At 39.4% G+C, this 14933-nt stretch overlaps 2 protein-coding genes across 2 annotated transcripts in view; both read left to right on the forward strand.

The window, feature by feature from the left end:
- The window catches only part of CADPS2 (calcium dependent secretion activator 2), a 486663-nt gene that overhangs the window by 47207 nt on the left and 424523 nt on the right, over positions 1 to 14933 (forward strand). The gene's annotated exons all lie outside the window — the stretch shown is intronic.
- LOC103302631 (taste receptor type 2 member 41-like) lies at positions 7355 to 8351 on the forward strand. The gene has a single exon (XM_008159670.3). It carries the CDS (start codon positions 7425 to 7427, stop codon positions 8349 to 8351), a length of 927 nt encoding a protein of 308 aa, XP_008157892.1. The 5' UTR covers positions 7355 to 7424.

The raw sequence follows: 14933 nt of genomic DNA on the forward strand, positions 1-14933 counted from the left end.
TTGAGAATGACAGTTTTGCAGTTCCTTGTATTTGCATTTGAAGTTAGGGAGGGAACCCATGGACAATTACATGAAGGTGGGAGAAAGCCAGGCAAGGACTGGATTACAGGATAGTTAAGTTTTTGTGCTCTCTCGAGGTTGGTTATATCTTTCAGGGGTATTCTTGGCATTTCAGAGGGTGTTAACCAAGATGCACAAGAATAATGAGGGCTTGGTTCAAACCTTTCACTAAAGAAGTTACACTGGGACCATGGGTACCTACCATCGGCTGCCCAGTGAGGAATTTATGATCAGACCACCCTGGGGAGTTACTTTTAGTCACTAGAGTTGTCAGATTTATTATAGAGCCCTTTTTTTGTCCCCAGAAAAGGCCAACAAATACATTAAAATTAAAACAAAAAACCAAAAACCGACAACAGTGCTAGAAAACGTGGAAGGAAACCAGTGAGTAGCCTGATATTTTGAGGAATTTCGAGCAGTTCTGTAGCAGACAGGATCAGATAAGGAGGAAAGTAGGTTAATGCTAACTAGCCCTTGATTCAATACATGGAATGGAGGGAATGAGTCTGCCTTAGAAAGTAACCAGTTAATGAATTTCAGCTAAAAGGCTTTTTTGAAAAATCATAAGGCTGTAGTTTCAGAATACCAGGGCTTCGGGATATGGTGGGTATGTGATGAGGTGGTCCATCGGGAGAGAAAATGAAGGCCCTTCACATGTACCAATGAATTCTGCATGTGAGACTCCTGACTTTTGTACTAAGCACTGTACACAAAATAAAGGGGCATTTGCTGCAGTTGGCTTTACTTGCTTTGATACTCAAATATTGAGGACCTAGAAGGAATATTTGTTGGGTGGGGAGAGGGCTGTGAGCCATGGAAGTGAGTGTTCACTCAGTCATGTATTGTGGACGAGTGACACGGTTTAGATCCTTGTCCAGCAAATGCTCACCCTCCTTGCTCAGTCCGGGCAGAGTTTGCTTTCTTACCCCTTCCCTTAAGATTGGCTTTTTTACTTGCATGTTATATGAGCAGAGGTTTGAAATGGCCTCCTAAATGCTTCTGACTGCCACCTGAGAAGAATATGCCATGTTAGCTTCTGTTCCTTGAGCCTCTCCCCAGAATGAGACCAGTGGATGCGTGAAGCAGAGCCACTCCGGCTGAAGACCAGTCATTGGGAACAAGTGCTTATGCTGTGTGCACTGGGGTTCTGTGGTGGGCTGCTACCTAGCAATAGGTGAGGGAGACAACTCACATAGGAAAAAAACAGCACCTGTTATTTTATGGGTCTGAGATCTCTATGCTCATCAACTTGACTAGAACTTGAAGACATACTCTACCCAAATGAAAAAAGAATCATAATACGGAACATAGAAGTACAGTGGAAGAATCAGCAGTGAATACTGAAGCTAGTAAGAGTATGATTAAATTCATAGAAGATTGTGAATCTTAATGTAATTGTTGGGAAAAGATATTCAAAATTCAAGAGCTGAATTGTTGAAAGTATCAGGAATCTAACCTTAGTAAAAATTAGGAGGTTGGCAGGGAAGGGAAATTAGAACCTTGTTTATAGTCCTATTTTAGGAGGGGAAAGATCATATATTTAGTATTAATTCTTGATGGTGATAAGCAAATGTAGGTGCGGATATGCTAAATTAAAGGTAACCACTAGAGTAACAAATGCTGTGTTAAAAAAAAAAAAGGTAAATTATCTCTCTGGCACAAAGGACAGGTTTGTTTTCTAATCTGGGTAATACATACACTGAGTGGCCAGACTATTATGATCTCAACGCATAATAATCTGGCCACTCTGTGTGTGTGTGTGTGTGTGTGTGTGTGTGTGTGTGTGTGTGTATGTTAGGGACCTGGTGCGTGAATTCGTGCATGGGTGGGGTCTGGCCAGCCTAGCCAGGGGGCAGGGACATGGGCGGTTGGCTGGCCTGCCTGCTGGTCGAACTCCTGGTCGAGGGGACAATTTGCATATTAGTCTTTTATTATATAGAATATACACTGAGTGGCCAGATTATTATGTGTTCAGAGATCATAATAATCTGGCCACTTAGTGTATATTGCTGCCCTCTAGGAGACAGTTTGGGTAGATGTATGTGCTAGTACCCCTTTAAAAATATTGGCATTTCCTAAACTCCAGGAATCTTCAGCTGTGACACAAATGCCTGCACGTATGGCATCTCTTTGAGCCACCTTGTATGGCTCCTGTGGGACTTGGCAAGGAGAACCCAGGGGAACATGATGCTAATGCTGCCTTCTGTGTTGTGAATAACGACATCCTTTATCTTTGACCCAGGAGTTTCCTCTCTTGGGCCAGCATCTGTAAAACAATGGTAGGCTAATTCATTAGCTTGCATACAGTAAAATCCCAAATTTTTCACAGATACTGTGCTATATTCTTTGTTAAATATTTCACATATCACCCCTGGATAAAAGGCACAGCATGCTGAGAACAAATATAGTTGTCATCAAACTTTTATGATGCAAAACAACATAGCAACCGAATCTATAAAACAAAAACTTCTTGAAGCATGTTATTTTGTATTTTAAAAGTCAACTGAGATACTCCAACTTAGTTCTTTCAAAATAGATCAAATAGGCCAACAAATAATTTTAGGAAATTTTACTATCACTTTAAAAAAACTTGAGTGAGCATATATTGAATATTTATGAATGCACATCTACAATATTACTTAAACATTGTATAAATTAAGTGCCTATGAAAGTGAAAAACATTAAATGTAGTCTTTAAATGAAAGTTTAATAAATATTGAATATATATTGTAGTCTTTAAATGAAAGTTAAATAAATATTAAAGAGTAGAAACAATTTAGCCTTTCTTTGCTTGCCTAAATCCATTTAAGAAAGTTGGGATAAAATTCTAATAAAAATTAAAAATTTTCTAAATAATTTTGGGATCAAAGGGGATATCAAATATAAAATTGCATCTCATGATTGATAAGAGACATACTCTATAGCAAAGGTTATGGTAAGTATATAAACCACATTTGATAGAAATTCATAACCTTATGCTTTCATTCAAAAAAAAATGATCTGAAAATATATGAAGAAAGAATTCAGGTCTAGAAACCAGGGAGTCTTAACCAACTTGTCCTTGGAAATGGTTCTGGTTCTTATGCCTAAATATAAATCTGTGCTAACATGTTCCATTTTTAGAAAAGAAAAAAAAAAGTAGCTTTTTTAACTTTGAAAGAAGTAAATTGGCTGGAGGTGGCTTTTTTTGTCAGTAGTTTTCCAGAATATGTATTTTTTTATTTTTATAGAAAGACTTGAACAAAACTTAGTAAATTAATTTATTCAAAAACAACTTCCAATAACTTAGACCCACTTTTAGAGGTTAATATACATACAGTGCTTAAAATTTAAAATGAAATTGAAAAGTTATTTCTTTTTTCTTTAAAATGCTTTCAAGACTTTAATTCAGGGTCTGTGAACCATATTGCTTTTTCTGTCTGTGATTTTTTATAGACTGTTATTGATAAAAATTTTGACCTGTAATACAAGGTTTGCACAAGACGAGAGCTAAGCAAACATAGGTTTATAATCTGTGTAGCATGCAGGGCAAAGGAGGTGGAAAAAAATGTGAATGCCAAACATCAAAATTGTGAGATCTAGCTTTTATCATTCCTTTAAAATGGGAAAGATGATACTGGGTGTACCGGTTAATAATGTGGATTTTGTAATCAAAGAAAACACAATAATTTCAAGAGAAACATTAAAAGTGCTTTATTCAAAGTAATGTCCATCGCTAGCTACACATTTCTCCATTTTTTAGGTAATTTGTAGATACCGTCCAATAGAACTTTTCTCGTTTTGAGGCAGACCATTCAGAGACCCAATTTTCCACTTCTTTGTATGTTTTGAAGTGCTGCTCAGAAAGTGCATGTGCCATTGATCGGAACAAGTGGTAATCTGAAGGAGCAAGGTCTGGTGAATACAGCAGGTGGGTTAATACTTCCCAGACAAGATCTTTTAACGTGTCTTTGACTGGTTTTGAAGTGTGTGATGGTGCGTCATCATGAAGCAAAATTACTTTGCCATGTTAGAAGAGGCCCATTCTGGTCGTTGTACGATCAAAGCGTGGTTCAAATTGATTATTTGTTGTTGGTAGCGATCAGTATTAAATTTCACCTGGTTTTAGAAGCTCATCATACACCACACCTTCCTGATCCCACCAAATGCAGAGCATTGTCTTTTCTCCGAAGGATTTGGCTTTGTGGTCGATATTGATGGTTGACCTGGATCAACCCATGATTTTGTGCATTTGGGATTCTCAAAATAAATCCACTTTTCATCGCCAGTCACAATTTGATGCAAAAAAGACTTTCTTTCGTGCTGTTGAAGCAACATTTTACTGATGACTTTTTCGGTTTTCTATTTGTCTTTGTTCAGTTGATGTGGCACCCATTTTCCTTCCTTTAATATCTTTCCCATTGCTTGTAAAAGATCGGAAATTGTTTGCTGAGCAACATTTAATCTTTCTGCAAGTTGTTTTTGAGTCTGACACGCATCTTCATCCAATAATGCTTTTAATTGTTGGTCTTCAAACTTTTTTGGTTGACCTGGACATTCTTTGTCTTTCACATAGAAATCAGCACTTTTAAAGTGTTGAAATCAGCATTCACAAGTATCTTGAGATGGAGCATGTTCACCATAAGCTTCCCAAAGTATACAATAACTTTCAGCAGCACGTTTCTTCAAAATAAAGTAATGAAATAAAACTTCCCGCAATGCATATTTTTGGGCATGAAATGAGACATTTTTAAGCGTAAAAATATCTATGATGTTAACACCTTCAGCAAATTTGACATGAAATTTTGAAGCTTGCTGTCAATACAACAAAATAGCATACATATCAAATCGCATATATATCAACATATGTGTAACTCCATCTGTTGAAAAAAATCCACATTATTAACCGGTATACTTAGTATGTAATATTCATATATTGTACAGCGATGTCCAACTTCTGGTTTGAGGATGTTTTGTGATTTCAAGTGATCTTGAGACACAAAACATCCTCAAACCAGAGGATGATAAGAGTAAAGGGAAAAGTCATATGGTCTGCTGTAGTTCTTATTTTCTGGCAGAAGATTCCCTGCCAAATAAAGTTGAAAAGAATGGTGGAAGAGAATGATGTAAAATTATGGTTTGTGATATTATGAATATGTCCAGTTATACATGGAAAAGCTCTAGTCGTTCAGGCTTAGGTCAGGTTTCCCCCCGAGAAAACCACTTTCCCCTCTCCCGCCATTCTCCAGCAATCCTACTCTTCTATTTTCTTCAAAGCACCGATTATTATGTCAAAGTGTCTTGTTCCTGTGCTTCCTTATTATCTGTTACCTTCCATTGGACTGCAGGTTCCATAAAAGCAGGAATCCCACCTCTTTAGTTTGCTGCTGTCCCCAGTGACTAGAATAGGTGCCGTGTGTGTAGAAGTGCTCAATAAATACGTGTTGAGTGAATGAATGAGTGTGAAAACGGTATAAGGAACAGATATCTGAGAATGAGGAAAATGCATATTCACCCAATTTCAATGGGCCCTCTCTTTTTATTGTGAATTATTTTTAGTACAATTATACATTCATGCTGTGGTGATAACAACTTTTATATTATTTGTATGACTCATTTTCTTAGCTGACTTTTTTATGACACACAAACATAAAATGTTTTAAACAAATGTGGAAGAAGGATAAATTTGATACATTAAACAAAACATTTGAGTATGGATTGAATCTATTTTAGTGTGGGAAATATTTTTATTTTATTTTAATGTTTTTATTGTTTAAAGTATTACATATGTCTCCTTTTCCCCCCATTGATCCCTCCCTGGCCACTCCCACCCCCAGGACAAGCCTCCACTGCCCCAGTGTCCATGTCCACTGATTATGCTAATATACATGCATACAAGTCCTTCGGTTGATTTCTTACAGCCCCCCCACCCCCGCCTCCCTGCCCTCCCCTGCTTCCGAGGTTTGATGTTTCATTCAGTGTTTCTCTGTCTCTGCATCTATTTTTGTTCATTAATTTATGTTGTTCATTATATTCCACAAATGAGTGAGATCATGTGATACTTATCTTTCTGTGACTGGCTTATTTAGCTATTTAGCTTAGCATAGTGCTCTCCAGGTCCATCCTATTTTTATTTTTAACATGGTCTCATGGGGATCTCTCTTTTAAAATAATTTTTATTTATTGATTTTAGAGAGAGAGGAAGTGGCCGGGGGGGGGGGGGGAGGGGGAGGAGAGGTCAGTTTGTTGTTCCACTTATTTATGAATTCATTGGTTGAATTGTCCTGACCAGAGATCTAACCTGCAACCTTGGCGTATTGGGACGATGCCAACTAAGCTACCCAGTTAGGGCTGGGATCTCTTTAATTTTGGTGTTGGAGGACAGTACTCACACATGCCTTGCAAACTACAGTATCTCAGTGTGGTAGACAGACTCTAAGTTGGCCCCTCATGTCCCCCACCCCTGGTATCCTCACCGTTGTATAACCCCCTCCTTTTGAGTGTCTGTGGGGAATGTGACTTGCTTCTAGCCAATAGAATATAACAAAGGTGATAGGATGTCACACCTGTGATTACATTTTGATATTTAAGACTCTCTCTAGAGACTCACTTTGCTGGCTTGAGCCTCCATGTTGAAACAGCCCACTTGGCATAGACTTCAGGCAGCCACTAGGACCTGAGGTTGACCTTCAACCGACATCCAGCAAGAAGCAGATGTTCTAATTCCCATAACCACGAGGAAATGAGTTATCTCACTGGAAGCATACAACTAGTTTAAAACATTGTCAATCATTTATACCTTGGGGGCCAAGAAGGATTTGAGAAGAGGTTTGCTACAAAGGTATCTGAGCTTGAATGGGGTGACTGCTCCTAGGTAAGGATGGACGTGTAATAGGGAAGCTTGGCTAGATACAGACTTCTTTAGCTTCAGTATTTGCTTAGGTCTTGGCCGTATGAATGTCTCTCTGTACTTCTTGCTTATATACTTAGTATCTTGAGAATGACCTGATGGGGAGGTGTGTGTTTACAGGGCCCACGATGGCATCAGAAGGATGAAAATCAGTCACAGATTCCCTGAGAAGCCCTCTTTATTGATGTTAACCATGGCAACATGTAGGCAAAACCAGAAAAACCAAATCAGGGGCAGTTGGTAGTATAATGGTAACTGAGCCTGGGAGAAATTTGCATCCTGCTGAGCCAAGCTCACCTTTCCTCCATAGCCATAGCCAAGCATCTTCATTTTAAGTGAGCTCTGGCTCAAATGCAGAGCCTGAGCTTTCTTTTCACATGCGCTGAAGAAAAAAATCTGAAGCGGGACTGTGAGTGGGGGTAGGAAGGAGGCCAAGGACCAAGGCGCAGGGGTGCTGACCAGAGGAGAGGCCAAAATGCAGCCAGCCTTCACAGCTCTCTTCATGCTGCTCTTTGTCCTGCTGTGTCTCCTGGGAATCCTGGCCAATGGCTTCATTGTGCTGATGCTGAGCAGAGAATGGAGGCGGCTTGGGAGGCTGCTCCCTTCTGACATGATCCTCATTAGCTTGGGTGCCTCCCGTTTCTGCCTGCAGTGGGTTGGAATGGTGCACAACTTTTACTCCTTCTTCCACCTGGGGGAGTTCAGCAGGGGTCCTGCACGGCAGCTCTTTGGTCTCCAATGGGACTTCCTGAATTCAGCCACCTTCTGGTTCGGTACCTGGCTCAGTGTCCTCTTCTGCTTGAAGATTGCTAACCTCACCCACCCTACCTTCCTCTGGCTGAAGTGGAGGTTCCTAGGGTCAGTGCCCTGGCTTCTGCTGGGCTCTCTCCTGATCTCCACCATCGTCACCTTGCTCTTCTTTTGGGGAAACTACGCTGTGTATCAAGGTTTCTTCATTAGAGAAGTTTATGAGAATATGACCTACATGGAGAGGTTCATGAGGATGGAAATTCACTATTTCCTACCCCTCAAATTAGTCACGTTGTCAATTCCTTGCTCTGTTTTTCTGGTCTCGACTGCATTGTTGATTCATTCTTTGAGGAGACACACTCGGACAATGCGGCAAAGTGCCCACAGCCTGCAAGACGCCAGCACCCAGGCTCACACCAGAGCTCTGATGTCACTCATCTCCTTCCTCATTCTTTACATTCTGTCTTTCATGTCCCTGATCATTGATGCTGTAGGCTTCTTTTCAACAGAGAGTGACTGGTTCTGGCCATGGCAAATTGTAACCTACCTGTGCACATCTGTTCATCCCTTTATCATTATCCTCAGCAACCCCAAACATCGAGAGGTGTTCAGGCCGCTACTTCTGTTGGCCAGGGGCTTCTGGTTGGTTTAGGTGCCATGGTCTCCTTATTCTGATTTCCAGAAGATACTCAAGTGAGGATGACAGAACCACGGCCCATTTACATGGAAATATCTTCATAGGTAGATGTCTACTGGATCATGCTGTGGGCTCCTCCTTTGAAAGGAGAGAAGGAGAACAAAAGCGGGAACACTCTGAGCATGATACCTCTCTTGGGACACTATTAAAATAGGGGCCCAAGGGTCCCAGAGAGCCAATATTGTCCAGAAGGTCAGAATACAAAATTTTGTGCAATTCTCTGTTTGTATATTCTGTGTTGAGGGCAAGCCTTCATTTAAATGTCTTGATTAAGTATACTATCTTATCTTGAAAGCCTAATGGAAAATTAACCTTTTGCACTCGGATGTTGAGTGTGACTCCACACTGTTAGCATTAGAGTAAAGGAATCGAGAAAAAAGCAAGCGAGTGCAAAGGGTTAAGAGAAAATATGTCCGCAACTGAATTGGGGTGTAGATGGGGAAGCAGCAAACTTCATGAGGATAATGTCAAGGTTACTACTAAGGGACAGTTGTGGTAGACAGTGGCTGGGCTGTGAGATCTAATGCCCTTCTTTTTGTGGAGATTCTTTTCCTTGCACCAAGCTTGGGTAATTTGGTTTTAATTTTGTTAAAGCTGCTGGAAGATTTCTTTACACTACCCCCATCTCTTTTTTAATTGATATTTTCATTGTTCTGCGTTTGGTTTCTCCTCTCTCAAGTCTAAGTGGCAGCCAGATTTTTTCCAGGTTTATTCTCCCCACTACCCCCCCGCAAGCAAATGTCACCAAGTCACATGTGAATAGAATAAACATGTACTTCTGTTCTGAAAAACATTCAAAAATTTCACTTAGTTTGTGACCCCCTGGTGGTCAGTGCACGTCATAGTGACTGGTTGACCGGTTGTAATGTTGCTTAGGCTTTTATATATATAGATCTGGTTTTAATAAAGGTAACTTTTACCCATTTCATTTGGAGCAATTTCCTTGCAGTTTGTTTTTTAATTTTCCTTGAGATCTGTTTTTACCAACAGAAGTTTTGTGTATTTAAAATTAATGATTTTTTGTTATCTCCTTTGCCTGGAAAGTCTTTTCTTCTGAAGAGCCTAGAGTTTTACCTTTATTTTCTTACAGTTTTATAAGTTTTAAGTATCTTGTGTAAGTGTAAAAGAGTACATGTAGTTATTGGATATGCAATAATTATGCATGTGGATTTGTGAAGACCTGACATCCAGTTTCTCACCTAGAAGTATGGTCTGTTTCACCAATTATTTAAGCCTTCCTTCAAATCTCTCTGTAAAGATATGTTTTCTTTATATAGACTCCTTGAATCTTGTATATATTTTTTCACATTTTAGTTTGTGGCTATCTTTGCCTGTAGATTTTTCTATTACATTAAACAATTTTTACTCTTCAGGAAAGCTCTTGATTTTCTTGGGTAAATTTAGCTTGTATCCATTGAATTTATTGAACTCCCTTACTTACCAGTGACAACTCAATTAATTCAGGCTTCTTAGATAGAAAGTAGTATCTAAAAATGAAATGACATTCTTGTGGTGTTTTTTGTTTGTTTGTTTTTTACTTTTAATGGGATTGCCATCAGCTTCTCAGCCATTAAGAATGCTTTCTGGGTCCTGGATGGGCAGCTCAGTCGGTTGGAGCGTCTTCCTGATACACCAAAGTTGAGGTTCAGTCCCCAGTCATGGCACATACAAGAATCAACCAATGAATGCATAAATAAATGGAATGACAAATTAATATTTTTTTCTCTTTCCCTTCCTCCTCTTTCCTCCCCCTCTCTCTCCTTTCCTTTCTCTCTAAAATCAATCATTAAATAAAAAATTATTTAAAAATAGAATGCTTTCTGTTTTTTGTTTTTTTTTGAGGTATAGATTGTGTAATATTATTTCCAAGATTTACTTATTTAGTTTTAAAAATCAGGATTCCATATTGAAATTGACAAATATATTTTTAGTATAAAGATCATTATATGTAGTCCTAAAGTGTAACCTAGTAGTGATATACTAATAGAATTTGTATCGTAAGCTGTTCTTGAAGAAATATGACATAGTCTTAATGGATAAATATTTTAATACATTATTGAAATTGGTTCACCTTGCTCCCCTCCCCCAGATATTTAATATAATCACATTATTTCAGGAGTTTTAATGGGCTATTCACATACCACATCTGCCTTTTGTTCTGTCCTCTAGAATCTTTCCTAGGTGCTTCACATTGTCTTCCTAATTTAATTTTAAACTCTTCTTTCTTTCACTCCTTCATATCCAGTGAGTCAGCTCAGTACCATTTCCAGCCCTAAATTAGTGAAATCCACCCCCACCCCCCACTGATCCACTGCCCTGCTAGTCCTCTCTTCTTCACCTGGTTTGTTGGAATGGCTCCCTAACTATCTGCCTTTCTTCTTCTTCTTTTTAAATTTAAATTCTTTATTGTTTAAAGTATTGCATGAGTCTCCTTTTCCCCCCATTGACCTCTCCCCAGCGCTCCCACCCCCCAGCACATGCCCTCACCTCCCTACTGTATATATCCATTGGTTATTCTCATATGTATACATACATAAGTCCTTTGGTTGATATCTTACCCCCTCACCCCCCACTTTCCCTCATTAGATTGGACGGTCTGTTTGATGCTTCTATGTCTTTGGTTCTATTTTTGTTCATCAGTTTATATTAATTATATTCCACAAATGAGTGAGATCATGTGATATTTCTCTTTCTCTAACTGGCTTATTTCGCTTAGCATAATGCTCTCCAATTCCATCCATGCTGCTGCAAATGGTAAGAATTCCTTTTTTTTACAGCAGCATAGTAGTCCATTGTGCAGATGTACAACAGTTTTCTTTTATTTTTAAATATCTATTTTATTGATTTTTTTATAGAGAGGAAGGGAGAGAAATAGTTGGAAACATCGATGAGAGAGAGAAACATTGATCAGCTGCCTCCTGCACACTCCCTACTGGGTACATGCCCGCAACCAAAATACATGCCCTTGATTGGAATCGAACCTGGGACCCTTGAGTCCACAGGCTGACCCTCTATCCACTGACCTAAACCAGCCAGGGCTGTACATCAGTTTTCTAATCCACTCATCTGCTGATGGGCACTTAGGCTGTTTCCAAATCTCAGTTATTATAAATTGTGCTGCTATAAACATAGGAGTGCATATATCCTTTCTGATAGGTGTTTCTGTTTTCTTGGGATATATTCCTAGAAGTGGGATTACTGGGTCAAATGGGAGTTCCATTTTTAATTTTTTTAGGAAACTCCATATTGTTTTCCACAGTGGCTTCATCAGTTTGCATTCCCACCAGCAGTGCACGAGGGTTCCTTTTTCTCCACATCCTCTCCAGCACTTGTCATTTATTGATTTGCTGATGATAGCCATTCTGACAGGTGTAAGATGGTACCGCATTTTTGTTTTGATTTGCACTATGTGCCTTTCTTCCATCCTTTCTCTACTATGAGACTGATCCTCCCGCCCCCCGCCGAAACAGAAGTATGATCATATCAGTTCAGTGTTTAATATATTTTTTATTGATTTCAGAAGAGAAAGGAGAGAGAGAGAGAGAGAGAAAGAGAGAGAGAGAGAGAGAGAGAGAGAGACAGAGACAGACAAACATCAATGATCAAAGAGAATCATTGATTGGCTGCCTCCTGCACACCTCCTACTGGGGATCGAGCCCACAACTGGGCATGTGCCCTTGACTGGAATTGAACCTGGGACCCCTCAGTCCACAGGCTGATGCTCTATTGACTGAGCCAAACCAGCCAGGGCTGTTAGTTCAGTTTTTAAAGTTGGTCAGTAGTGTCCCATCGCCTTCACTGTGAAGCTGAAACTTTTACGTGAGTCATTTCTGGCTTTGATTTCCTACCTTCAGGTCCCCACGGTTGTCCTTGTTCCAGTCTTATTTTCACTTAATTTTACAGAATCATGATAGGAAGTTCTCACAGCATAGAATGATCTACCAGCACCTTGCTTGCCTGGCGACTCCTTCCCCTTCCCTCTTAGGCTCAGAATTCACTTCGTCTTGGAAGTGTTTTACGATACATTGGCTCTGCACTCTCAAGTTAGGTGTCTTTCCTCTCTAATTTCATTATATCCTTCACATTCATATTCTACTTATTGCACAGTGTTTTAGTTTTCTTGCCTCTTTCTCCACTGGAAACTTTTTGAGAGCAAGAGTGGTGTATCTTAAGTAGAGGATGCTCAGTAACTGTCAGGAGAGTGGCTGGCTGGATGCACAGACTACCAATAGCCTGCATTAAGAGTAGACCTGGTCTTTTCTTTTCTCTCTTCTTCTTTGCTACCAGAGTTTTCTTTCTAAAAGATAAACCTAATCATTCAGTCTGTGGCCTAGGGCCAGTGGCCTTGTGTGTAGATACACCTCTGAGGAAGTTACTGTCACTAGCCAACATGGCCTTCCTGTTTCTTTAAGGTGAGCTTTTAAAATTCTTAATCTAGGGAACCCTCTTAGTCCCTCGTGGTTTTTGTTTGTGGTTGTTTAATTTCTATAATAGCGTGGCTCAGTGGTTGAGCATCAACCTATGAACCAGGAGGTCATGGTTTGATTCCTGGTCAAGCGCATTTACCTGGGTTGCAGGCTCCAGCCCCAGTGTGGGATGTGCAGGAGGCAGCCAATCATTGATTCTCTCTCATCATTGATGTCTCTATCTCTCTCTCGCTTCCTCTCTAAAATCAAAATATATGTGTGTGTATATATATATATATATATTTAAAATTTTCTATAATATTATTATTTTCTTTTGCCACTCAAGTTATTAAATTGATTTCACAGTCTGCATAATGTGGGATCGGGGTAGGGTAGGGAAAAATTTGAAGAAATTTATGTGGCTGGCACTTGAACAGACTCCGCACACATAGCACTGTCATTAAGTGAGCCAGGTGTCCTAAGGGTTCTGCAGACACACTTGGGTTTCAGTTCTGGCCCCAGCAATTGTAGCTGGTGTCCTTGGGCAGTCCCTTACCCTCTCTGTCTTGGTTTCTCTATTTGTAAGCAGATACTAGTTCCGACCTCATGGATGTTTGTGTGGATTAAGCGAGTTAATTATGTAAAGTGCTTAGAATACTACCTGACACATAGAAGTGCTCAGTAAGTGTTAGCTATTATTATAATTACGAAAATTATAATAATTTAACCCTGACAACAGCCATTTGAGATTTCTATTACTATCTCCATTTTAGAGGAAGAAAAAAAACAGCCTTAGAGACACTAATTCACTTGTCCAAGGTCACCCAGTAGACAAGTCCTCGATTCAAATCTAATGGTCTCATTCTGAAGCCTATACCTTTTGTTATACCATGTTGCCCCTGAAAAAGAGATGAAGGTATTGAAACCACTAATGAACATTCCAAAGTCTATAATGAGGAAGTTTTTAGGTTTTATTTGATCTGAGAACGATTGAGAACATTGACTTTGGCAGATGGTTCAATGGCATTTCTAGTAAAGTATGTTCCATTGTGATGTGGAGGAGGAAGAGGCTCTTGTAGGAAAAGGAATTGGCGCTCTGAGGTGATGGGTGTTTGGATGAACAGAAAGAGGTGGACTCAAGGAATAGCACAGGTCCTGTCAAGAAGTCCTCAGAATTGTGCCTCTGCAAGCTGTGTGTGCGAATGCCGCATTCCCAAGGGGTGGGGAACTCTGCCCTGTTATGAATTTGGAGTGAACAGGGATGTTGCCAAAGCCCCATCCAAAGGGAGAGAATGAGATTTGGACTCTAATTTTTAGCTGTGAGTTTTAAAACCATGTGTTGGCAGAAGAATCAGCTAAGTGCCTTCTTATCCACTAATCATAAAACGAAGCTGAATTGCCTTGAGAGCAGTGCTAACAAAAAAGCAGAAAGTCACATTAGTTACAGTTGTCTCGCTGTTTCTTGCCCCTCTAAAGTGCTTTCCGTATGTATTCCACATGGAACGTAGACCCGATTTGACAGTACAATGTGAATGGCAGCCTTGCTGTGATCTGGGAACAAATACTTTTGGCAACTGTGATTTTTTTTTTTTTTTTGGATAGTGCCGCTTAGCAACATATGCTGTCTTTCAGGTTATCTACATTTTCTGTCATCAGCTCTGTGCTTTGTTGTATGATTGTCATTCCTCATTTGGGTTTTCTTTTTAGAATAAACTATATCTTTGATGCTGTCTTGTAACTTTATATGATTGGGATCTTTGGGCTACTCTACACAAAAGAGAAATATTGTTTGTAAGTGTAAATATATGGCTTCCAAAGGAACTGCTACTTATATAATTATCCACAGTATGATTTTCTTCACATCTAAGAAGAATCTTTAAGAATATCAAACATTTTATTTCATTCTGCAAAATTGGAAACATTATTTTGTGTCTTCTTCAAGGCATTTTGTTTTCAGTCTTTAAAAACCATTGGCAGAATTCTATGACTGACAGTTTTGAAGATCACTACTGAATGACCAGTTGGGTAAGGCAGTGTGACATTTCTAAAAATTTTCAGGTCCCTCTTTTACTTGATCTAAAGATTGAGTAGTCATTGTTTTGGCTCCTTTATTTGGTTTAAAAAAGCATTT

The sequence above is a fragment of the Eptesicus fuscus genome, chromosome 14 (assembly GCF_027574615.1).
Source record: "Eptesicus fuscus isolate TK198812 chromosome 14, DD_ASM_mEF_20220401, whole genome shotgun sequence".
Taxonomy (NCBI): Eukaryota; Metazoa; Chordata; class Mammalia; order Chiroptera; family Vespertilionidae; genus Eptesicus; species Eptesicus fuscus.